Source organism: Trifolium pratense, linkage group LG4 (genome assembly GCF_020283565.1).
Source record: "Trifolium pratense cultivar HEN17-A07 linkage group LG4, ARS_RC_1.1, whole genome shotgun sequence".
In the NCBI taxonomy this organism is placed as follows: Eukaryota; Viridiplantae; Streptophyta; class Magnoliopsida; order Fabales; family Fabaceae; genus Trifolium; species Trifolium pratense.
The window spans coordinates 40,774,773-40,798,407 of NC_060062.1; the positions used below are offsets into that span (position 1 = coordinate 40,774,773).

Consider the following 23,635-nt stretch of genomic DNA (forward strand, 5'->3'; position numbering starts at 1 on the left):
TAACACTATACATGAAAGACATTTAGAACCCACCTACATTCTAAGTTCTTCTCTGCAATGCCGTAACATGTTTTGAAGGTTTGAAGGACCAAAACTCTATTTTTCAGAGATACCAAATTTTTTTTGCACCTTTGTAAAACTAGGTAGAAATACTTCATGTTTTAAAAGAAATCACAGCCAAACTTCTCCTGTGCTATGAAGTCTCTTAGAATCATGTTAGAAATTTAATTTGAGTGTAACTGTTTAGCTCTGTCACATAAGAAGTGAGTAAACAAAACATATATAAAAGAGGTGAATCGTATACTTAAGTCATATATATCACTCAAAATATATGTTCCTCTTCTCGCACAACATCATCACTCATCAATTAATTCGAACAAAGATGATACATGGAAGAATATTTCAAAGATTTTATTAGTCATCCAATAAAACATGTACAATCATTTTACAGAATGAAAGATATACCTATATATATGTCCACACCAATGTCTTATACATCAAATACACTAAGACAAGGTATGCAATCAAATTATAAAAGAAACTTAATGTGAAAAAAAAAAAAAATTATAAGAGAAATGTTGTATGAATATATATTTACACAATGTTTTCTCTATTTTATTTTATAAGCAAAGGTTCTTAGATTAATATCCCTTTGCCTTATCTTCTATAAGTATGTTAGTATTTTTGTTTTATCTGACCTTATATAAGTCTTCATTTTATTTTTATTTATGATATGGTTTAATAAATGATAAATCACAACTATTTGCAGGTGTAATGGGTTGTACCCTTCACAGGACACAGTCTAATAACTGTTCCTTACGCTGCAACTTGAGCTGCTGCAAGCCTAGCAATTGGAACCCTGCAAAAGAGTCCTCAAATTTTTAGTTTGAGTGTTTGACAAGTACATACGAACATGTGTAAAAATGAAAGTGTCCCGTGCGAATGCACAATAATGTTACTAGTCTAACCTGAATGGCGAACACGAGACATAATCAAGTCCAAGTTGAGCAAAGAATGCAACAGAAGAAGGCTCCCCACCATGCTCCCCACATATTCCAATCTAATAATCACATCATAGATTAATTTCAGCAGTGTTTTAATACTATAATTGACATATTAAGAATAACCAAGATGTGTGACAAAGGTTTGTTATTTAGATTTGCATTAGTTAGTTAGTTACCTTTAAGTTTGGTTTAGCAGCACGGCCTTTTTCTGTGCATATTTTGATTAGTTGACCCACACCTTTCTGGTCAAGTACCTGTAATTGTTGTCAATAATTCGAATTTAGCAAACATTATTTATATATTAAGCAAATGCAAAGTGCATCGCATCTAATTCACAAAATAAGTAAAATAACATTAAAAGTAACAGTGTTTCGTTTTTGCTGTTTTCAGCTCCCATTTATCCTACGCCACTCAAGTCATTTCATAAAGCCTGACAAGATATCACACGACTATGCAACTAACCTCAAATGGGTCATGCTGCAAAATCCCAGCAGCTAGGTAAATAGGAAGAAATTTGCCAACATCATCTCTACTGTAGCCAAATGTCATTTGGGTAAGATCATTGGTTCCGAATGAAAAGAACTCAGCTTCATTTGCAATCTACACGAACGAATAATATAATTAGAAAGTGTAATGAGCACAAAATATTGTTTTCTTTAATTTATTTTCATTATTGCATGTTAAAAATCAAGTTAGTATGTTCAAGACAAAGGAATATACGTATTACCTCATCTGCAATTAGTGCAGCTCTTGGAACTTCAATCATAGTTCCAACCTTGTAGCTTAAAGAAGTGCCCATCTCAGAGAACACTTTCTCAGCAACGTTCCTTATTAAACTCACTTGATGTCTTAATTCCTGCTAGTTAAAAAGAATTGGGATTATTATATAATAATAATGTCACAAGACTATTAGAGTTTCATTAATATCAAACTCCGAAAAATTGCTTCATTTTATATTTCAAGAGATAAATTATTAAGGGAAAAGAAGTTAATATTTCAAAGTAGAACATTCTGACTTTTCTGCACAAGTTTTATGTGTAGATGATAGTCATGAAACAAATTGGAGAAATGATTACAGAATAAATAAGAAAAAGGATCATGCCTGAGGTGTACCGACAAGTGGAACCATTATCTCTGGAAGAACAGTAATACCATGGCTACTCACTGAAACCGCAGCTTGGAAGACGGCACGAGCCTGCATCTCAGTCAATTCTGGATATGATATTCCTAACCTGTTAGAATAATTTCAAATTATCATACATGATGACGAATTAATAGTTTTTTTGTCCTAAATTGTGGCTGTAGTTACGTTGCGAATCTTATATTACAGCCATAATCGTGGTTGCGAACCATAATTTAGAACTATACTTGAAACTGTCACCTATTTATCACCTCAATCCCTATGTCCCTTCTCCAAAACCACCGATCACGACCGAATTACTATAAATTAGGAACTAAACATCTATCATATGATATGGATAGTTATTTGGTATGTGCAAGCATCATAAGAAGAGGACAAACCTGCAGCCGCGAAAACCAAGCATGGGATTAACTTCAGAGAGTTTTTCTATCCTAGAGAATATTTCTTCTTCTTTCATGCCTGTCTGAGAAGTTAGTTCACTGACAATTTGGTCCAAGTCACCTTCAGGAAGAAATTCATGAAGTGGAGGATCTAACAACCGGATTGTTACTGGGAGACCATCCATTGCTCGAAATATTCCTTCAAAATCTGATCTTTGATAAGGTAACAACAAATCAAGTGCAGCTTTCCTTTGTTCTTGCGTAACGGCCATTATCATCATTCTCACAGCCTTTATCCTTTCATCTGAAGCAAAAAACTAAAACACCACAAAACATGCACAAAATCATTATCTGTTACTAGCATGTGTCACGATCCAAAAAGTTGAAAAGTTACAATACAAGCATTTTTAATGCATTCACACTTCTCAGTTTGCTATAACAAAGAGTTGAATTGAATATTATTGTACCATGTGTTCTGTCCTGCAAAGTCCAATTCCTTGTGCACCATTTTTTCTAGCTGTTATTGCATCTTCAGGTGTGTCAGCATTTGCCAAAACCTGGTAGACAACAAAGGTATGAGTGAAATTACGTAACAAGAATTAGATGTCTTAATTCAACTCGATTTCTGTAGCAGCACCTTCAGATTCCTTATTTCATCAGCCCAAGACATGAAAATTTCCAAATCATCGCTTAGAGCCGGAGGAGAAAGTGCTTGTTTTCCTAGTATCACCTCACCTGTGGATCCATTTAACGAGATCCATTCTCCTTCTGATATTACATTATCCCCAATTACAACCACCTATCATCATAAATGAATGTGATTATACTGGATTACTTTGAAGTTTGAACATTAAGAAGATCTCTTACTAATTTATCAACAATATAGAATCTGAGGTTACCTTTTCATGGTCGTTTACTTGGATATCAGAGCAACCAGACACACAACACTTTCCCCATCCACGGGCTACAACAGCAGCATGAGATGTCATACCACCTCTTGCTGTCAAGATGCCAACAGCTGAATGCATGCCACCAACATCCTCTGGACTTGTCTCTGTCCTTACCTTCAATAATGCAAGTGTGTATTAGAATTTAATCATTGCTTATGAATGATTTTGATTTATTTATCCTGTCATAAAACTGAATCTAGGAAATTATATACATCCTAACCATAATATATCTCGTACGGATAAGCGTTTCGGCTAAACACTGGGAAGATCTCCACCTTGGTCTCTGAGCAACAACATGACAGGATTGGACACCCTCCTTGTACTTAGATGGATCCTCAAACTAAACAAATTAGGTGAATATGTGGTGTCCACCTTTGTTTAACTTTAAGGCATTGGATATAATATGGGCTGTCTGTCTCATTTATATGTTGCTCAAACACTCATATTTTCATCAAATGCGAGACTTCTTACTCACACTTGATACTTCAATACCCGCACCATAGAGTGCGAGTCCAGGCCATGCACTCATCACGTATCTCCCCCTCAAATCTTTTTCATCTACATGGGAGCCCAAAACACCGGAGATATCCATATTATACTAAGAGTAAGACCAACCACATAAGTGGGTTGGAATTGGACACCACATAATATTCACCCAAAATCTTAAACCATTAGGTATATGAGTCATATCACTACGTTGCTCAACACTCACATTTTCATCCAATCTGAACTTTTTACTCCCACTTGATACTATTACTAACTGTATAATGAAATGAAGGAGAACAAAGAATTAAGAAAAATAATTGCTTACCAAAATTACACTCTTTCCTTGTGCATGTGATTCTTCGGCATCTTCAGCAGTGAACACAACCTGCCCAACTGCAGCTCCAGGGGATGCAGGAAGGCCAGTGGCAATCACTTTGTCCTTGTACTTAGAAGGATCCTCAAACTAAACAAATAAACTTAAAGAAATCAATAACACTGGAGCATATTACACTTGAAAATTTGAAAAAAAAAATGGAAATAAATCTACATATCTTTTAAATATAAGAACATTGATTCATCGAACAACACGTGATGCCAGAACTGACCCCCGAACCAAATTAGGGGGTCCAGTGGGCTGAATACTGGTGGTGAAAACCAAAAAAAAAATATAAAAAAAATAAAGGTCATTTAGCTAAATGATGTTAGTCGCAACTAAGTATATACCTGTGGGTGTAGGAGCTGATCAAGATGTTGTGGCTCTACCATTTTGATTGCAGAACGAGTATCAACAAGCCCCTCATTGACCATATCTACAGCGATTTTGATTGCACCTTTACCAGTACGTTTTCCACTTCGACATTGCAACATCCATAATCTATTTTCCTGAACAGTGAACTCGATATCCTACAATATAATATATCAATTTCAGAAGAATTACTTGCCAGTCTATCGATACAAACAAATAATGCAAAAATAGTAAAACAAATCTAAAGGAAGTGAATTTTTTACCATCATATCCTTGTAATGATTCTCTAGAATCTTACAATTCTCCACAAGTTCCTCATATGCATCTGGCATGCAAGTTTTCATGGTCTCTAAATCTTCAGGTGTCCTGATTCCAGCAACTACATCCTCTCCCTATTATAAACAATTTTGTAGAAACATCAATACCAAAAATAATTAGTAATTTACAACTAGTAGATATGATGATAATGGCATGATTTATGAAATTACGAATATAAAATAGCAGCAACTAGTAATTAAATCATATATGACCTGAGCATTAATGAGAAACTCCCCATAAAGTTTCTTTTCCCCGGTGCTTGGATTTCTAGTGAATAAAACGCCAGTTCCTGAAGTATTTCCCATATTACCAAACACCATGGATTGAATGTTTACGGCAGTGCCTATTAGTCCAGTTATCTGATTAATGCTCCTATACTTATTAGCCCTCGGACTATCCCAAGAATTGAAAACAGCTTTAACAGCTAATTCTAGTTGCTTCTTTGGATCTGCAATTGGTAAATCAAGGAGTGTGGGGATAGATTACAATAAGAATGTGTAGCAACATAACATGAAAATTTTGATGGTGTTGAACTTAGTACCTGTGGGAAACTTTTCTCCCTTAGCTTCAATGTAGACATTCTTGTACTGCTCAACCAGATCTTTGAGATCATTGGCTGTTAGATCAGTGTCATGTTTAACACCTTTTGAATACTTTAGCTTCTCCAACTTCTCCTCAAACAATGAATGTGGAATGTCCAATACCTGAATATAACATATATACAATAGAAAGTTTCAACAAACGCGATGGAAGATACTAACAAATGACATTCATTAAGAGACTGTATTGGATTGAGATTTTATAAGACAACTTATAAATTAAAAAGCCTTGCGGACGAAATGCAATTTGGTGCACATGATATAATAGAACTAACTACTTACAACACCTCCAAACATGTCTAAGAAACGTCTATAAGAATCATAAGCAAACCGCTCTCCACTTTTTGAAGCCAACCCAGCAACCACTTCATCATTCAATCCAAGATTAAGAACTGTGTCCATCATTCCAGGCATAGAAATCTGATAGGTGTAGAGTAACAAACAAGTTTATGCAATAAACATGTTAAGTACGCCATAAAACGAATCAAATTTAAGTCAAAGCAAATTACACCTATAAATACAACGGTACTTTTCAGTTTTCAAGTGGAACTTGGTAACAATCAAAATAAACCAATTTCATAATTTGCAGCTTAAACTATTTAGTGACCAACTACTTACATCAAGAACTTGAAGTTAAAAACCTTAGATATAAATCCTAAGTTGAGCCGAATCAATGCATAATAGCAGTACATTTTTCTTGTATGTTTGCACTCATGTCCTTCCTAAATATATAAACCGTATACCATCTTCTTGTACTTTTACACATGCCTTACTAAAGGTGACCCTAAATGTGATCATAAGTCGAGGCACTTCCTGCTTGGATAAACAACTTAATTAAGCACTTATAGCATAAGTGTTTATTATAAAGGTGTTTATGTATAGGTTATTTCTATAACAAAAGATAAAATAAAGTCCAACTATTTGTCATATAGGCTAATAAGCTGTTTTCATAAGCTATTCTATAGAACTTATAGAAATAAGTTGAAAACAGTCTCACAAATGTTTATGCATTTAGATAAGCTCAAATAACTTAATCCAAACAAGTCCTAGTCTCCTGGAACATAATGAAAAAATAAAACCAAATAAGAAAAAGGCTCTTACCGCGGCACCAGAGCGCACAGAAAGTAAGAGAGGTTTTGAAGGATTCCCAAGAAAAGCTCCCATTTCATTTTCAACAAAATTAAGGCCTTCAAGTATTTCCTCCCACAAACCAGTTGGTAGGTTCTTTACATTCTCTTGGTATTCTTGACATGCTTCTGTTGAAATGGTGAGTCCAGGGGGCACTGATAAACCAATTGTTGCCATTTCTGCTAAGTTAGCTCCCTTTCCTCCTAACTACAATTAACACACATGCAGTTGTTCATCAATTCAAATGCAAAACTTAGTCATTAATTACATGAAAAACAAATAGCTTTGTTTTGCTAAACACAATGTGGTTAGTTTTGTAGCATGCTAAAAGACCAATAAAACAATGCTTACCAAGGACTTCATGGCCTTGTTTCCTTCACTTTTACCTTTGCCAAAAGTGAACACCCGCTGTTAAAACAGAAATAAACAAGAGTATAGCTTCAGTTTTTTTTTCTTGGTCACTGTTATAATGTCAGTATTCCTAATATATCATTCATTTAATTCAAAAACATTTAATACAAGTAGTTAAGTGAATTTTTCCATTACATATCAACAAGATATGTTAATAATTTAACTAATGTGTACCTTTCTAGTGGTTGGTGGTGTTGTTGGGGTAAGAATAGCTTGGCCTCGAATCGGAAGCTGATATGTTGTTGTTCTTCTTCCTTTCCATGTTGATGATCTAAGCCTTAACTGCAAATCCTTCCACTGCACCCTTGTGCTCCTTCTTCCACAACTACCAACTCCATTCAAAAGCCTATTATTGTTGCTGCACAAATCTGGTGTGTTTCTTATGATCATTCCTTTTACTATGGAAGACATCTTTCGTCCGTTTGATCGATTATGTTTCTGTTTTTTTTTTTATTAATTCAGAGCTGCTAAATAGCATATTAAAGCAATCAAAAAATAATTTACCAAAATAAATCATGTATGTATGGTAGCTGCAAAGTTATTATTTGAACAAATATGAAATAATTGACGTACCTGAACAAAGGAAAGAACTAGAAAGAGGACCTGATAATAATACACAAAATCGAAATGGAAGAAGTTGTATTATTTTTTTTCTTTCTGTGTTTGTATGTATTATTTAACGATATTTCAAAATTATTGAGAAAATGAAGCGGGGTATGATGAGAAATGAGTGGACGAAATTACGGTTTTAGTGTCATGTTATATATATAAGTCGCATCATGACTACTAATTTTTATTTGACTTGCATTATGCTCACTACTTATTTATGTGAATAAGAAACCTTTGTACCAACTTTAAGCTTTTTGTCCCTTAGCTGGATAAGGGTCCGTGCCGTGGCACACATATTAATAGACGGTCAAATTTATATATTAAGGGTGAAATTCTAGTTAATAAACTATTTTGACAAAAAAAAATCAGCTTATTAGTATCAATTTTCTATCTCAATTTGTTTTTTTGACAAACCTATCTCAATTTTTGATTATTCTATTTTCGGTGATTCAAAAGTACATGATATATGGGGTTGTTTGAACTTTGTTTTTTGGAACTATACGGTGAGGTTTGACAAGAATATATATCACACATAGCTGAGTCATTCTAAGCAAGTGCAATGCAACGAGAGTCTTCCAGATTATACTGAGATCAGTTTTGTGAGGAGGAAAGCAAACAATGTTGGCCATAGCTTGCTAGCAAGGTATCATGTTAACTTATTACTTTTACTTGTGAACCAAAAAAACTTACTTATTTTAAATATGTTTTAACATTATTTTTTTTTGTCGGGTAGCCCAGTTGACTTGAAATTTCACCCTTAAGGTGGATAGGTAAGATGACCGAGATTCGAACTCTGCCCATATATATATAATACAATGACTCTGTCAACCGAACTAATTTAGTAGTTTGAAATATAAAGTAATGTTCATATAAAGTAATGTTCATCTTCATTTTTATGATTGAAATGACTTAATTGATACTACCATTTTGATTAAAGCAAAAAATAAAAAAATAAAGATGTAACTTTTTTTTTAATGACAAATTGTTAGTACGATAAATATTATGTTAGTTTTTTTACATCTTGTCAGGACTTGAACCCTCAACTTTAGGGATGACAATGGGTAGGGTAGTATAGTACTCATCCTCATACCCGCAGTTTGAAAAAATACATGTACCCATCCTCATACTCGCGTGGATAACAATCTTTGTACATGTCCCCATACTCTATGGGTACCTAGGTACTCATACCCGTACCTGTTATCCGCAATTTTACTAAAAATAAATCGATCAATTATAAAATATCATATCGTTTTAATATAATTAATTTTTTTAAAAAGATTTTAATGTTGACTCATGAAAATTATAAACAAAAAATTTACTAACCTCATGTTAAAGTTAATTTCTTTGTTGACATATTCACATGGTGTTTGTATTATGTTATAAATAAATTTTTTTATTAAAAATGTGTAATAGTTTAATAGTATTATATTTTTTTAAATTGATATACATATGTAATTTATACAAAATAATATATATAAAATAAATAAATATATATTATACGGGTATGGGGCGGGGTGGGTACTAAGGTACCCGTACCCGCACCCATACACGTTCACTTTTGCGGGTAATTATCCATACCCGTGCCCGTACCCAAAATGCGGGGTTTTACACTATCCGTTATGAGTATTTTTTGCGAGTGCCCGCTGGGTATGGGTCAAATTGACATCCCTACTTAACTTCTAACTCGTTGTATTGAACTCATGTCAATTATTGTATTGTTTTAAGCATAAAGGTAAGAAGAGTCATGATTTGTTACTATTAAAGAATATTGTCAAAAATCTTTAAAATTTCTAATAATTTTAAGCATTGGTACATGGTGATGGTAGACCAATTATAAAAGTAGTAGACCGTCTACCCAGAACTAAAGCATTAAGACCACAAAAGTGATTGAAAATTGAATCTTTAATCCTTCTTTATTTGCAGTAAGAAAAGACAGGCTTAAGAAATCATGCGAACACATTAGAAGAACAAATATGTAAGTCATCCAAGTTGAACTTGAAGCAGCCTAGGGAGGGAGAGGTTGAAGTTACATATATGCATTTAGAAAAATTCAAGGCTAGATAGAGAGACAATTTTAATGACAGATCAATAACAATAGTGACAAGCTGAGAAAAAAAAAAAAAAACTAATTTCAAGCCTTCCAAGTTCCAATTATCATATAAAGCAACACCAAACATTGGCATTTATTCTTTCTTACCAAACTATCTTTGAAGATATGTTCTTATTTAGCAAGATAAGTTCAGGTTCATCCATGTCAATGGCTTCCTCCAAAAAACTCCTTTATATCATCAAAATTCTATACAAATTTGAGTTACTTCCTCTCAAAACCATACATGATTGTCTCCTCTTCAACTATAAGCAATCTAGTCTGAGTCACTTTCCAAAGAAAGGCTTTGAAAATAATTGATTCAGGCCAATGCCAAAATGCTCCTTAAAAATAATTAAAAAGAAGATAGATAATCACAAAATCAAAAAGACAAGAGAATCAAACCCTACAAATTCCACAATAATTGGAAAGTGTTACGGGACCCGTGGAGCCGAAGTGCATTGTACTCTAGATCCAAGTAAATGATGCCACATGGCTAAGACGAAAGACACACAAAACATGAATTTATCATCCATCATTTTAGGAATCTTATCTTGTTGCATATTATTATTTTTTGTTCACAAAAAATAAGTATTTTTATTATCATTATGCTGAATGTAAACAAAAATCCAAAAAACTAATAATAATAACAACTAATGCTTTATTTTTGCAAGCAACCATTTTGCTGCTTCTCTGAGTATATTGCTTTTTTAAATTATCTAAAACTGATAATTGATTGCATATTTTGAATGAAATTGACAATAGGATCCAGATTTCAATTATTGCTTGTTTGAATCATAAAAGGCATTTAAGGAACATTTGATAAAGTTTATTATCTTATGATACAATAAACCATTCTCAAGATGAGATTCTGTATGGTTAAACATTTTTTTTCTTCCTGAAAAGGGTATGGCTGGTAAACAAGTAACTTGAATTTTACCAACTGTAATTTCTATTTTCTGAAGAAGGTCCATTTTTGCTGCAAAGACAATGCACCTCATACCGGTAAATGTACAGGAGCAATGGAAAAGACTCAGAAAAGTTGGAACATAGAAATGTACCACTTAGGAGAAACTACAAGGAGACTTGCTTGGAGAGCTTCCGTAATACCCCTCTCTTCGATCACTGTAAAGCAAAGAGGGGAAAAGGTACAGACCATGATCAAACAATAAAAATACTTTAACAATTTCGCGAGAGTTGAGATCATACCGATTCAATTGATCTTTGAGATGACTGAGAGTAAACATTAAATTCAGTGGTAGCAGATGTATCAGAAGTTCCTTTCCGAGTTCTCGTTGCAGTCCCAGCATTGACCTCACTTAATTCAACTCCAGATGTACTTGACTACAATGTCAGATTAAAAATTAGATAAACAAGTCAACCAAATGATGAGGTAATTTTCAACCAAGCCTGGAGGAAGTAAACATAAAAAGGAAATGATGATGAAAGAATACATTCAATAATACATACATTAGAAAGTCCTTTAATCTGGACAATGATGATTGTTATATCATCTGTTCGATTCACAAGTTCCAACCATAGTTTATACGACTCTTCAGTAATAGCGGCACATGCATCACGGGGATCTGTATATCTCGCAGTCTACACCATCAAATAAAACACATATTTATCAAGATACGAAGGGGAATCCTACCAGAGGTAAACTCTAGACAGTAATGCAACAGGAAAGTAAACATTGAAATCATTGTCTATAGTATGACTAACAGGTTACATATGATAAGTTGATAGACCTAATTAACAGATGAAATGTGGAGAAGCTTACACCACACCCATATCATGAGCACTTATGATAAACAATTTTTCTTATGCTCTCTTATTTCAATTGTATTTGCACAACTACCTGGTAAATGAAGTAATGAGACATGGTTATGCTAAACAAGAAATTTGAGGTTGTCGATTAACTCATGGGGTAATAACAATTAAAAACTAATACTATAATGGTATTTCTCATGGTGTAGGTAGCTCTTATTTTGAAAGGACTACACAGATATTTGCATACAGAAAACATTAATTTTATCCTGACTTTCAAGACAAAGTCTATACCATTGATAGATTATACGATTTCTAATAAGTAGATGATTTCTAAATAGATTAAACCAGTCATCAAATCTTAAACCTAGGATGATATTGTCTAAATACTTGGTAAAATTTCCACACTAAATTGCAGTCCACAACCATAATTGTGGCTACAATGTAAAGATATTATAAGTCATCCTAACCACATCACAGCCACAATTTCAAAAGCATCAGACACGTTTGTCCACAATTCTTCACAATATCAATTATCGTGATGTAACCACAACTATGACTGCAATCACAATTTAAAGTTTTCAGGGCCAGAAAAAGAACTAAGAGAGAAGGTTTCATATCATACCATATCAACAACAGTTTGGCTTGACAAGAATTCAAATATGCCATCACTAGCAACAACAAAGAAGAGATGATTAGGCGTAAGCCGAACTATTGACACCTCGGGAGTAGCAACCACACCAATTGTCTCCGCCAACCTATCCCCTAAACTCCTTGTAAATGCAGTTCCAGGATACATCCCATGTGGAAGCCACAATCTAGGAGGATCGCCATCCCAACTTTCTTCGTTACCCCAATGCTGGATATTTGGATCCTTGATCCCTTCCACTTGATCAACACTCAACACCCTTGCTCCACAAAGTTTCACTCTTTCATATTCATCTCTCCGAAATGGTGTCTGATCAGACGACAAGTCCTCTGCAGTAATCCGATCCCCATTCTTAGCAGCTATCACAGCTCTCGAATCACCAACATTAGCAACATAAAGGGTGTCTCCAACGACAAGCACTGTAATTGCTGTTGTGCCACTCATAGCATCATCAATGTCACTAGTATGCAACTCATGATTGGTTTCCGCAAACGCAGAATTGTAAGCTCGAACAGGATCCTCCACCAATGCAGGGTCATTAGATAATTTTTCAACCAACCTATCCCTAACAAAGTTTGAACACTGACTACCAAACTGACCATGCCCATCAAAAACACCAAAGAAATGGATATCAGGGTTACCTTGGATTTGTGTCCTAATACAAAAATTATCTTGGTTTTGTTTATCCAGCGAGTCCGGGTAGTATCCTCGCAGTGTGAGAAAGGTATATTCCAAAACAAAGTTGTGGGAAGGAACAGAAACATTTTTCAATACTCTCTGAGCAAGTATATTCTTCCTATGGCTATGATGGAAGCCATGTTTTCTAGAGTCTCCATCAGATGAAGAATTTTTGACACAGCAACCCTTGCCATGAACACAACCCATGTTTCAAAAAGTGACCTTTGTTATGAATCTTATGATATGATGCTTTTATAAACAAGACATGAAACTCAAATCATAGAAAAAATCAAGCTTGTAGGAAGCAGTAACTCCTCTGCATTGTCACTCCAAAATTGAACCTTTTGAAATTGGGAATCATGTACAAACCCTAGGAGCAAAATCAGAACAAAATTAGTAATTTTGAGCTGGGAATTATCAAATTCGATTGCAAAAAACAAGTGGGTTTTATCCAATTGTGCAAAGAAACCAAAAAAGAGTCTAATTTGAGCCGAATTAGGTGTTGAAAACTAGAACCCTGAGTCAACAAAATATGGAAATAAAAGGTAGAGACTTTGAATTTGGGAGAAAAAGGTGCAAGTGTTTTTAGAAGAAGAAAATGCAATGAAGGTTCTAGGAAAGAGACAAAAAGGATGTACCTTTGGTTGGGTGCAGTGCACCTGCATAAAAGAGAAACAGAGGATCATGGAAAACCCTAATGAAGAAGGAACCGTCCAAAGACAAGTTGACGAGGAGAATCTTGGAGTGAAAGAGACAGGGAAACAGGAAGATATGAGATTCTTGTATTGTGTGTTGTTGCATATTTGCATTAGTCGATTTCTTTCTGCACAAACAAAAACTAACCTGTCTTCTAAGAAAACCAATTAGTTCTTCAATTTATTAGTTTATAATCGGCTTAATCAGTAAAATGGTCCCTACATTTTTGTTTCAGATTGGTCCCCCTCACGATCTTCTCCACCTCTCTCTAGTGAAGTTGGGAATCGAACCACGTATCTGAGATTCAAATACGTGTTCAATCCATTTCCACTGCCAATTGAGCTACTCAGTTTATGTACATATGTCTATTAAAATTTAAATTTTTAAACTTTACGTGTACTTAAATTTAAATATGGTCGTGTATTATAAGATTATAAGGCATATATTAACTTACTTTACCTAGATAAATGTCAACTAAATTCATGTTCACCCATGCAAATTCAAAAAATCAGAACAATAAGATCACTTTCGGATAAAGATGATGTTGTTTTTGATTTTGAAAAATTTCGAAAAATGCTACTACAGTAAAAAATTTATCGGCTGAGTCGCGGGTGAATACACTCTCTTTAAGATTTTATGTGATGAAGATAGGAACTTTAATTTCAATTTTAGGATATATCGGTTATTTTGAAGTGTAACTTGGTTTTTAGGGTTGTGAATGGGAAAAATCTTTAATTTATTGTGATCTAAGACACTTGTGATTTTTTTGCTTAAGTTGATGCATTCACTTGTTGTGTGATCCCATCATACTCTCCCACATGTTATACATGAATATCAATTTTGAAATTCTATTGCATCAAATTTTATTCATACTCCAAGTTAGGTGACCGTTATAATGATAAATTTAAAAGATTGAATCATCACGGTAAAGTTAAAAGCTACGACTCTCACTTTAATTATAAGTAAAAGTCAATTTTTTAGATTTATTGAGTAACTAATTTATGTGATCTATAATATAAACCAAATATGTCAGTTATCCAATAAAAAAAAATAAATTTTTGCTTATAATTAAAGTTGAAAGGAGTATTACTTAGTAATAGACAAATACAATGGTCAAGATTTATCATGTTTCTTTTACATGAGAAAATCTTACCAAATGTACTTGATTAATAGGTCACTCATGTAAAATCTTGACCAATACATTTGTCTATTACTAAATCAATCGTTATTTTTTAACTTCACCATAATAGTCAAATCTTTTAAGCTCAGCTTGCTAATAGTGGCCTCTAAGTTAACCAATTTGCTTCTCAAATGTTGCTTCTAAATAAACATGAGTAGCAAAGAAGCCATGGTTCAATGGTGCCTCATAGTTAGCTACAATTTACATGTGTTTTTCACTTCAAAAAAAAAAACCATTCACCAAAGTGAAAAAATTAGCAAAAAGTGTAATAATAATCTACTAAGAAAGCATAAAAGACAAGAAAGGTAGAAAGAAAAGTGAGTGAAAAAACAAAACAAGATCATAAAAAAAAGTCCAATATAATCTCAAACAATAGCACTTTTACACCCACTAAACATCATCAAAATTCTTATGCGTGACAATCCTAAGTGGGTTGCACTATCATGATCATCCCAACATTTACCATCCCATTCCCAACATGAATCCTTAACATGTTCATGTTCATGTTCATAGTAGACTTCTACATCACCATTCACCACCATTAAACCAATCACATTAAGCCACGTCACCCCTTTTTTTTTTTTTTCAACTAACACTTTTTTTATGAATTTTTTTTCCAACTAACTCTAACACCAATTCCCTATTTTAATTTTAATTAAATTTCTTTTCCCTCCATAACACCAACCACCTCACCGCCGTCGTCATTAAACACTTCTCCGGCGAGCCGTGAATGTTTGAAAAACAACAGTCTCGGACGCCGGAAACCGATCCACAGCACGACTCTTACATTTCAATCCAAGAGGCTCCACAGCATTCACCATCTTCTTCAACATCTCATTGCTATAATCATTGCTTGTAGTTGATATTGACATAGTACCTGGTCGGAAAATCTGAACAACCTTCCTTAAAACATGTGCTATGTTGTCGTTAACAGAACCAACACATTCAAAGCTTGCATAACTGAAACCATCTTCTGGTGTAACATGAATGGTTGAATACCAATCATTATCCATTCCATTCATTGAATATCCACAAGGATCAAATGCAAAGTCACAAATGAATGCATTTGGATTTATTTCATTGATTCCGGTAAGCTCCGTCATCTCTTTTCCGGCTGAGTCGCCGGTTTTTCCATCTCCCGGTCGCCGGAAAAATTTTCTAGCAAGAATAGGGTCTAACTCAGTCATGCATATCTCCATGGTGAAGATATCACTGTCACTGTGATTTCGATGAGTTATTGAAGAGTGAGCAGTGAAAACATGCCATGAGTGTGAAGAGGATTTAGAAGGCATGATTGAAGCTTTTCTATGGCATAGATTTGAAGGGATAGTGTCTTCTAAGAAGGTTACTTCATCATTGAAGCTAGTGTGAGGAAAAGGTTGTGAATTTGGGAAGATGAAACTTCCTCTTGTATAGCGACAAGAGCATAAAGTTAAGCCTATTTGGTTTGCATAGTGAATTAAAGGAAGAATTGATTTGAGAAGTTGAGTTGTTCCACATGTTTTGATTATGATCTTAGTTGGATAAACAAATAGACTTGATTCTGATAAAACATATGCATCAAAGTAAGAGTTTCCAACTGCTGAAACTACCGTGCATTGAACAGCTTCTAAGACTTGTTGTATTGATTCAAAAACAATTTTTCTTAGACCCAGTTGGAATATAATTGGATCATCTCCAAAGAAATGAAGTTCCAAACGTTTCTCAAATCCTTCAAAGCCAGATACAGCCATTTGGGGTGTGGAGGATGATGAATGTGTTTGATGTAACAGAGAAAAAACAGAGGAAAACAGAGTAAAAACAGAGGAAAACAGGGGAAAACAGAGGAGTTTCGTTTTGAGATAAAAAGGTTTGAACTTTAAACTTGAAAGCTAGGAAGAGAAGTTGAGAGAGATATATATATATAGAGAGATTTGATTGGAGTGTTGAGGTTGAGGTGAGAGAAAGGATTGGGGGGGTCAATGAGATTTATAGGTGTGTATGAATGAAAATGAGAGTGAGTTTGCATTAGGAATAAGAGTGAGAGTGTTTAGAAAAGAGCATGCGGGTGATGGAACCAAGAATCATGATTGTAGGCATAATGAAGTGAATAGGATTATGATATGCAACAACATTAATTTGTTTAAGTTTATTTTTTTAGTGCAATCTTCAATTGTTCTCTCTGTCTCTATTCTCCACTCACCTTCATCACTGTTTTTTTTAGATTTTTCTAGTTTTGCATATCTTTAGTCTCCTAGAAGCTAGTACTAGTACAATAGTAGTACTATAGTATGGATGTAGGTTGCCTGCAAAAACATATGTTACACCAGTTTTAGATTCTAACCGTTAATATTAAATCGAACGAATAAGATTAAAAATTGTATCTCTTTTATTAAAATAATCTCAGCCATTAATTTTAGATTGGACGACTGAGATTAATTACAATGTCCCGTTGTAACAACAGGAAATATGTTTCCCTATGTATACTAGCATTAGTGCTTTTTCTGTCTTTTTCTTTTATCCCTTAATAGATTTTGGATTCCATTAAATAATTCAAAGATAGTCAATCATCACATCAAATAGTTCTCCAACTTACTTCCTCACATGATATATCAGTCACTATAATATTAATTAATTGGCTTTAGTTGGTTTAAGAAATTATTTTTGAAAGAATGTTTTAAACAATATAGGCTTTTTGGTACATAAAAGGTTTTTAAAAGCTTTTGGTATAAAAAGTTAGTTATCTTTCTTGTTATTAAAAATTCAATCTATAAAAATAAATTACTTTTAGGTGTTTATGTTAAGAAGTCTCATATTAGTTACGAGATGACATAAATATATGTTTATAAAGTAGAGACAATTCTCATTTTACAAGTCAATTTTGTATGGTTGAGTTAGGCCAAACTTCAAATTTTAAAATGATATCAGAGCATCCTTCACGATTTGTTAGACCGTATGTTATCAGCTTTCTCACATCAGTCGCGAGTTATGTTAACATATTTCTTTCTCTTTTCGGAGAAATGAACTCTGATCGTTTAACTCTTAGAACTCCTTTAACTTTTAAATCAAACGGTTGACTCATAATTTAATCTATGGTTAATTAGTTCAATTTGTGATTTGAAGGTTAAGGGGCCTATTTTGACTTAACTAGTTAGTTGAATAACTGAGGAATGTCAAACATAATTGTTTTTGAGACCATATCATAAAAAAATAAAAATAAAAAGTCAAAAAATGACAAAGGAATTTGGATTCATGAGTCAAAATTGAGGATTCAACATAGTAACTGTGTAAATGATAGTTATGATAAAATAGGAACATAATCATAAAATTAGGGCTAGATGTTGTATTGTTGCTATGCAAGACAACAATTATTAGCTTTGTTGAGGTAATATAGATCAATTCAATTAGAGCTACATCACTAGCAATGGATGTTAGTAAAAACAAAGCAAGTTTTAGTTAAATTGCAACCAAAAACTTAAATTCCAAATAGCTAGAAGCACCAATCACTTGAGAGTTGTTTGATAAATAAGCACACTCCAATACTGATGATAATGGCTTCTGCATAATGGAAAGGTGAAAACAACTCAAATTGATGGAGACAACATTGTCTATTCCTATGAGAGCAAACGTTAATTAACAAAACTTGACGTGCTCAAAATGTCATCCATATTTAGACTAGCACAATAATAGTAAAAATTTTTTGGTTCAAAGAGTCTTCGGTAATAAAATTCACACACATTACTAATCGTTAGTTGGTTCAACGGTGATTGATCTTGGTAGAAAGTACCACAGTTCGATCCTCACAACTATGATCAGGAGAAGACTGAAACCACTTAATGACGGAATTAACCCCCGAACCAGATTAGGCGTCCAATCACCAATTTATGTTCATTTTAATGTGGGTAAATAGTGTCATACCCCCCTGCAAAATAGGCGAGTTTTGCGTTACCCCCCCTGCAAAATATTTTTTTGAGATTACCCCCCTGCAATGTCAAGATTCCTTGCGTTACCCCCCTGACTCAACAAGTGGGCATATGACATGGACGAATCTTGACGTGGCATGACACGTGGAAATTAATTTATTTTTTATTTATTTTTAATTGTCAACTCAGTAATTATTATTATTTTTATTAAAAAAAAAATGAAAAAAACTTTTTTTTTTAAAGAAACTTTTTTTTTTACGGTAACTTTTTTTTTAAAGAAATCTTTTTTTTTTAAAGAAACTTTTTTTTTTAAAAAAAACTTTTTTGGTTACTCTATTATTATTAGTTATTATTATTATTATTAGTTTTTTGGTTACTATTATTATTATTAGTTTTTTTTTCATCTTCGTTTTTTTTTGCTCACTCTATTATTAGTTATTATATATATAAGAATTTTTTTATATATATATAATAACAACTTTTAGTAAAAAAAAAAAAAAAACTTTCTTTTAAGTAAGTTCATAAAAATATAACAACTTTTAAGTTTTTTTTTCATTTTTTTAATTAAAAACCCACATTAATTAATGAGTTGGCAATTAAAAATAAATAAAAAATTAATTAATTTCCATGTGTCATGCCACGTCAAGATTCTTCCATGTCATATGCCCACTTGTTGAGTCAGGGGGGTAACGCAAAGAATCTTGACATTGCAGGGGGTAATCTCAAAAAAATATTTTGCAGGGGGTAACGCAAAACTCGCATATTTTGCAGGGGGGTATAACACTATTTACCCTTTTAATGTCAATTTTATTACCCTTTATGTTTAAGATGTACTAGTATCTATATTATGTCTATATATTATATTAAAACTATATAAATCTATATTATGTTAAAAAATATCAAAAACATGTGAAATTTTTGTCCATTAAAAATTTAAAACAAAACAGAAACTTTGTTAGAGATGAACAAAAATTAAAATTCACTAATTTTATAAGAAAACTATGAAAGAGAAAAATAGAAAGAAAAGGAATCAGGCGTGGCATGTAAATAATGAGAATATGCTTGAATGAGGGAGGTCAGGTCAGGTCCCGTACGTGAAATGAAAAGCACTCAAATCATTTTTATTCTTCATGCAAATTCATGTAGCTAGCTAGCTAGGTGGCATTATCATTATTTTATTTATTTATTTATTTATTTCTCAAAGCATGCATGCACACTTGTTAACCATATCAGCATCAAAATTGAAAAGGATTCTCTCTTTATCCTCCAACTCATTAGTTTACTTAAAAACAATCAAATGTAGTTTATCATTATGTTTTAGTTCATAACTTTTTTGTTAGATGTTAATTATACCGTAGGATACATACATCTGAGTCTAATGTACTCAATTTTTTACTTGTTATCTCCTAAAAGTATAACAAAGCTCATAAATGTTGTTTTTGTTCAGCTTGCAATTTTGTTTCTGACCAAACCTGATTAAATTATACTCCAATTTCATCTGATTTGGATTTTTTTTTTCACCACCGGTATCCGACCTATTGGATTGCATAATCTGGTTTGGGGGTCAGTTTTGACATCAACTGGTTTCAACCCCTCTCGATCGTAGTTGCGGGGAATCGAACCGTGGTCTTCCCCCGCCAAGTCCAACATCAATTACCACCGGACCAAACCAATTGGTTCTGATTTGGACAATTATGTTTAACTAAGTTTAATGTGAATATAATGGAGCAGTAATTAATTGCAAATTAATTAGTAAAAGGGAGTAATTAGTACTAGTTCATGGTCTTTTTTGAGCAAGTTTTGGTATATGCTACTACATCTAAAACTAGTAGGAGTACCTTCTTAATCATACAATTAGTGGTCTCCTTGACTTTCATTTTAAGAGTATTGTAAAGATTATACATCAATAATTCCAGCATAATCAATACTCCTACAGAAGCCTCCAGCTCTCAATTAAAGATAAAGATAAGTTACCTTAGTGTCACACACTAGCTACTATACTCCATAAGTTATAGTGGAGTAAATATATTAATCTTAAAATAAAAAAGAAATTGTTAATTTAAAAGTTAAAAGTTAACATGAAACATGATAAATTATAGACACAATACATTAAAATATTTTATTTATGTCATCTCGCTGGAACTTCTTAACATCTCATTCGCTTTCATCACTATTGAGCCTTGAAGTGCGGAAATGATGGATGATGCCTCGATTAGAAATCTGACAGCAATCAACTCAGTGGATCGTAGAAAAGGCTCTGAGATCATCTTAGAATTGAGAGTAAGACTTAACTTAACCCTACAAAATCAGCTTGTAAGGTGAGAATTGCTCTCACTTATAAACATATGTTCAGGTCCTCTTAAAATATTTTCATTTTAAAATTTTCAAAAATAAAATGCAAAACAAATTATTGTACAAGATACAATTAGAAGTATTCATAGTTGTATAGAATACATATATGTGGTTGTGAAGATAAGATCATGTACAATGGTTCAACGCTCTCAACATCACTTTTTCATTTCCCAACACTCCACATCAATTTCCCAAGAGTAGTGTTATTTGGACAACAATTTTTTGGACAACTTTTGGGACAACATTTTTTCCCTTTATCTTTTGGGACAAAAACATTAAAAAAAAGTGATTAGGAGAGAGTAAGATTCACAATGAGAGTGTGAGAGAGAAAGTTGTCTCAAATGTTGTCTAAAATTGGATGTACAAATATCATTTCTCATTTCCCAATAGTTATTTGTGTTGAAAATTAGGGAAATTCAGGTACACCACCACTCGGGACATTTTCATTCACCATTAACATATAACCATTAAACACTAGCGTTTGAGATGAATTTCTCATCATAGATCCATAATATGGATGAAAGTTTTGAATAGAGGATGACTGATTGAAATTTGGTGCAAAACCAAAATTAGGTATGTTTTAAGGATGTTGGTTGAAAAATTGATTTAGATTTTGAAAATTGTTTACGGAGAGAAGGGGAAGCGAATACAATGATGAAATTTTTTGAGTTCAGAATGAAAAATTTCTGTTTTAAGAGGTAGAAATGATGCATAATGTATGGCCTGATGAATAAAATGAATGGGGTGTGGCTGGCAGCCTCCATTATGTCTTTCTTTGTGATGCACGCGCACCACCTAACCACACTCTCTCACACGCAAGCTATATAGTGTTTTTCATACACAATCACACTTCAATTCCCCTTTTGCATATATCCATCACAAAACAAATAAAATCATCAACCAACTTGCCCAATCAAATCTTTCTTAAAAAGTCTCAAACAATCTTGAGACTTAACAATCCCACTTTTTCATTTAAAAAAAGTTACAAGACAAATCCTAACTAAAACTTATTTAGCGTTTGTTTCGATGTGCGGCACAACAAACAAAAGTATGGTGAAAAATTATGACAACGCAGAAGCTGTGTTTGTAGCTTCTAAAAAATTACGACGCAATTTTGTAAATCTCTAAAATTTATATTTTGTCAAAGTGATTCATTAATTTAAACTTGCACTTAATTGTTGGAGTGGACTTGGAGTAAAAGTTAAAAGAGTTGAAACCCAACTTAAAAGTACTAGTTACTACTACACCTTTATGAACCTCTACAAAGCTTGAATGCACAAAATCATGATAACAAATGAAAACCCTAAAACTCATGATTGGTCCCACTATGTGCCCCCGACAAGTACCGTGGATGGCTCCATGGGACTACACATCATCTAGCATGTGTTCCAACTTCATGGTACATTAAGGTCCATCTTTGTTTCAAGTGTAAATTAGATTTATAAGACACGTGGTCCCCACCATGCCGTTAGCTTTGAGACAATGGCTTTAGTTGGTAAGGAACAAGCGAGCTTAAGCCGCCATACTTGCTATTAGCATGCGCATATTTTTGGCACACATGCGACCTACTTCTATAGTATTGGCTCCCTCTCACTAATGGGTTGTTTTTGTTTTAGGAAATTATAATTTTTCATTTTTGAGTGTGCACAACACAATACAACTAGTGAGTGTGCAACAAGGAAGTGCTAGTGCCACTGTACCATGCGCATAGTTATTGCTAAAATGCTTCTTAGTTACTTAGTGTATCTACCATCTACCATATAGTTTTAAATTGCGGTCCTCAGCTGGGTTGGGTGTGTGGATATAAATGGCGAATAACCCAATAGTAAAGTGGTCCAACAGATTTTAAAGAGGCTCCGATATCATTTGAGTATTGGGTCCAACTCAACCTACAAAACCGGTTGTAAGGTGATAATTGCAACTTGCTTATAAACCATAATTCAGACCAACTCAATGTGAGACTTCTTAACATATTGTATTATAAAATTTTGCATTATAATTGCAATTTAAAAAATGGTGGCCACCATGCTTCAACTAAATATTTTGGAAGGGTTCCCTTAAGTTATAGGGCATGCCTCTAGCTCTTTCAATTGATTCACGTTTTGTCTTTGTATCTAGGCTAACTAGGAGTCAATACTCAAGATCATTTTGGATTGATTTGGTGTGTGGGTTTGATATGTCTTAATTCATTTCCATTTACTTTTTCCACTTCTCTATAATAATAAATAAAAAACGTGATGTATAGTGCAAGATAAACAGGACTTTAATCTCGTGCACTTAGTGGAAGAAGCTATTGGATGAAAAATGAAGAAATCTTAATATGGCAAAAACACCACAGGTGTCGAGTAATTGTGAGACCACCACGATGTAATGTATCAATTATGATCAATGTAAGATATTGATGATTGTATGAACATGCTTAGGGAATTTTTTGGGAAAAATCAACCATGCAAATATAAAATTCTAAATTGAGTTGTTAAAAATAAATAAACAAACTTAGGAAGAAACCACAAAGTGGTCCATATAATTGTATTTAGAAGAAACATTTATT

General features: G+C 33.3%; 3 protein-coding genes across 5 annotated transcripts; all 3 read right to left on the reverse strand.

Moving 5' to 3' along the window:
• Window positions 1-390: 390 nt before the first annotated feature.
• LOC123923790 (pyruvate, phosphate dikinase 2-like) lies at window positions 391-7,991 on the reverse strand. Of its 3 annotated transcripts, none has more exons than XM_045976524.1 (20): window positions 7,736-7,991; window positions 7,337-7,600; window positions 7,103-7,159; window positions 6,725-6,958; window positions 5,906-6,043; window positions 5,566-5,728; window positions 5,237-5,472; window positions 4,970-5,098; window positions 4,685-4,864; window positions 4,287-4,424; window positions 3,425-3,589; window positions 3,163-3,324; window positions 2,993-3,082; window positions 2,526-2,842; window positions 2,107-2,236; window positions 1,732-1,860; window positions 1,467-1,604; window positions 1,181-1,258; window positions 969-1,060; window positions 391-859 (listed from the first exon to the last, which is right to left on the reverse strand). In XM_045976524.1, the coding sequence occupies exons 2-20, from the start codon at window positions 7,571-7,573 to the stop codon at window positions 817-819; spliced, it is 2,856 nt and encodes a 951-aa protein (XP_045832480.1). In that variant the 5' UTR covers window positions 7,574-7,600; window positions 7,736-7,991; the 3' UTR covers window positions 391-816. The 3 variants fall into 3 exon arrangements, with proteins under 3 accessions (XP_045832480.1, XP_045832479.1, XP_045832481.1); XM_045976523.1 differs by having other exon boundaries at window positions 7,337-7,626; window positions 7,736-7,983; XM_045976525.1 differs by having other exon boundaries at window positions 7,337-7,629; window positions 7,736-7,983.
• A 2,621-nt stretch (window positions 7,992-10,612) lies between these two features.
• LOC123923556 (probable protein phosphatase 2C 35) lies at window positions 10,613-13,750 on the reverse strand. Its single transcript, XM_045976253.1, has 5 exons — window positions 13,593-13,750; window positions 12,253-13,324; window positions 11,328-11,459; window positions 11,067-11,201; window positions 10,613-10,982 (listed from the first exon to the last, which is right to left on the reverse strand). Exons 2-5 carry the CDS (start codon window positions 13,159-13,161, stop codon window positions 10,980-10,982), a joined length of 1,179 nt encoding a protein of 392 aa, XP_045832209.1. The 5' UTR covers window positions 13,162-13,324; window positions 13,593-13,750; the 3' UTR covers window positions 10,613-10,979.
• A 1,420-nt stretch (window positions 13,751-15,170) lies between these two features.
• Window positions 15,171-16,933, reverse strand: LOC123921890 (S-adenosylmethionine decarboxylase proenzyme 4-like). The gene has a single exon (XM_045974593.1). The coding sequence runs from the start codon at window positions 16,561-16,563 to the stop codon at window positions 15,535-15,537; it is 1,029 nt and encodes a 342-aa protein (XP_045830549.1). The 5' UTR covers window positions 16,564-16,933; the 3' UTR covers window positions 15,171-15,534.
• Between the last annotated feature and the right edge of the window lie 6,702 nt (window positions 16,934-23,635).

What these genes read in the sequence shown, in the direction of transcription:
- LOC123923790 (XM_045976524.1), bottom strand. Translation starts at nt 7,573, where the DNA reads ATGTCTTCCATAGTAAAAGGAATGATCATAAGAAACACACCAGATTTG. An exon ending in TAGACATGTTTGGAGGTGTT is followed by an intron (nt 5,729 to 5,905) that starts GTAAGTAGTTAG and finishes TGTTATATTCAG; the next exon opens with GTATTGGACATTCCACATTC. An exon ending in CTGCTAAACCAAACTTAAAG is followed by an intron (nt 1,061 to 1,180) that starts GTAACTAACTAA and finishes TGTGATTATTAG; the next exon opens with ATTGGAATATGTGGGGAGCA.
- LOC123923556 (XM_045976253.1), bottom strand. Translation starts at nt 13,161, where the DNA reads ATGGGTTGTGTTCATGGCAAGGGTTGCTGTGTCAAAAATTCTTCATCT. An exon ending in GCCAAACTGTTGTTGATATG is followed by an intron (nt 11,460 to 12,252) that starts GTATGATATGAA and finishes TTGATGGTGTAG; the next exon opens with ACTGCGAGATATACAGATCC. An exon ending in AGATTAAAGGACTTTCTAAT is followed by an intron (nt 11,202 to 11,327) that starts GTATGTATTATT and finishes CTGACATTGTAG; the next exon opens with TCAAGTACATCTGGAGTTGA.
- LOC123921890 (XM_045974593.1), bottom strand. Translation starts at nt 16,563, where the DNA reads ATGGCTGTATCTGGCTTTGAAGGATTTGAGAAACGTTTGGAACTTCAT.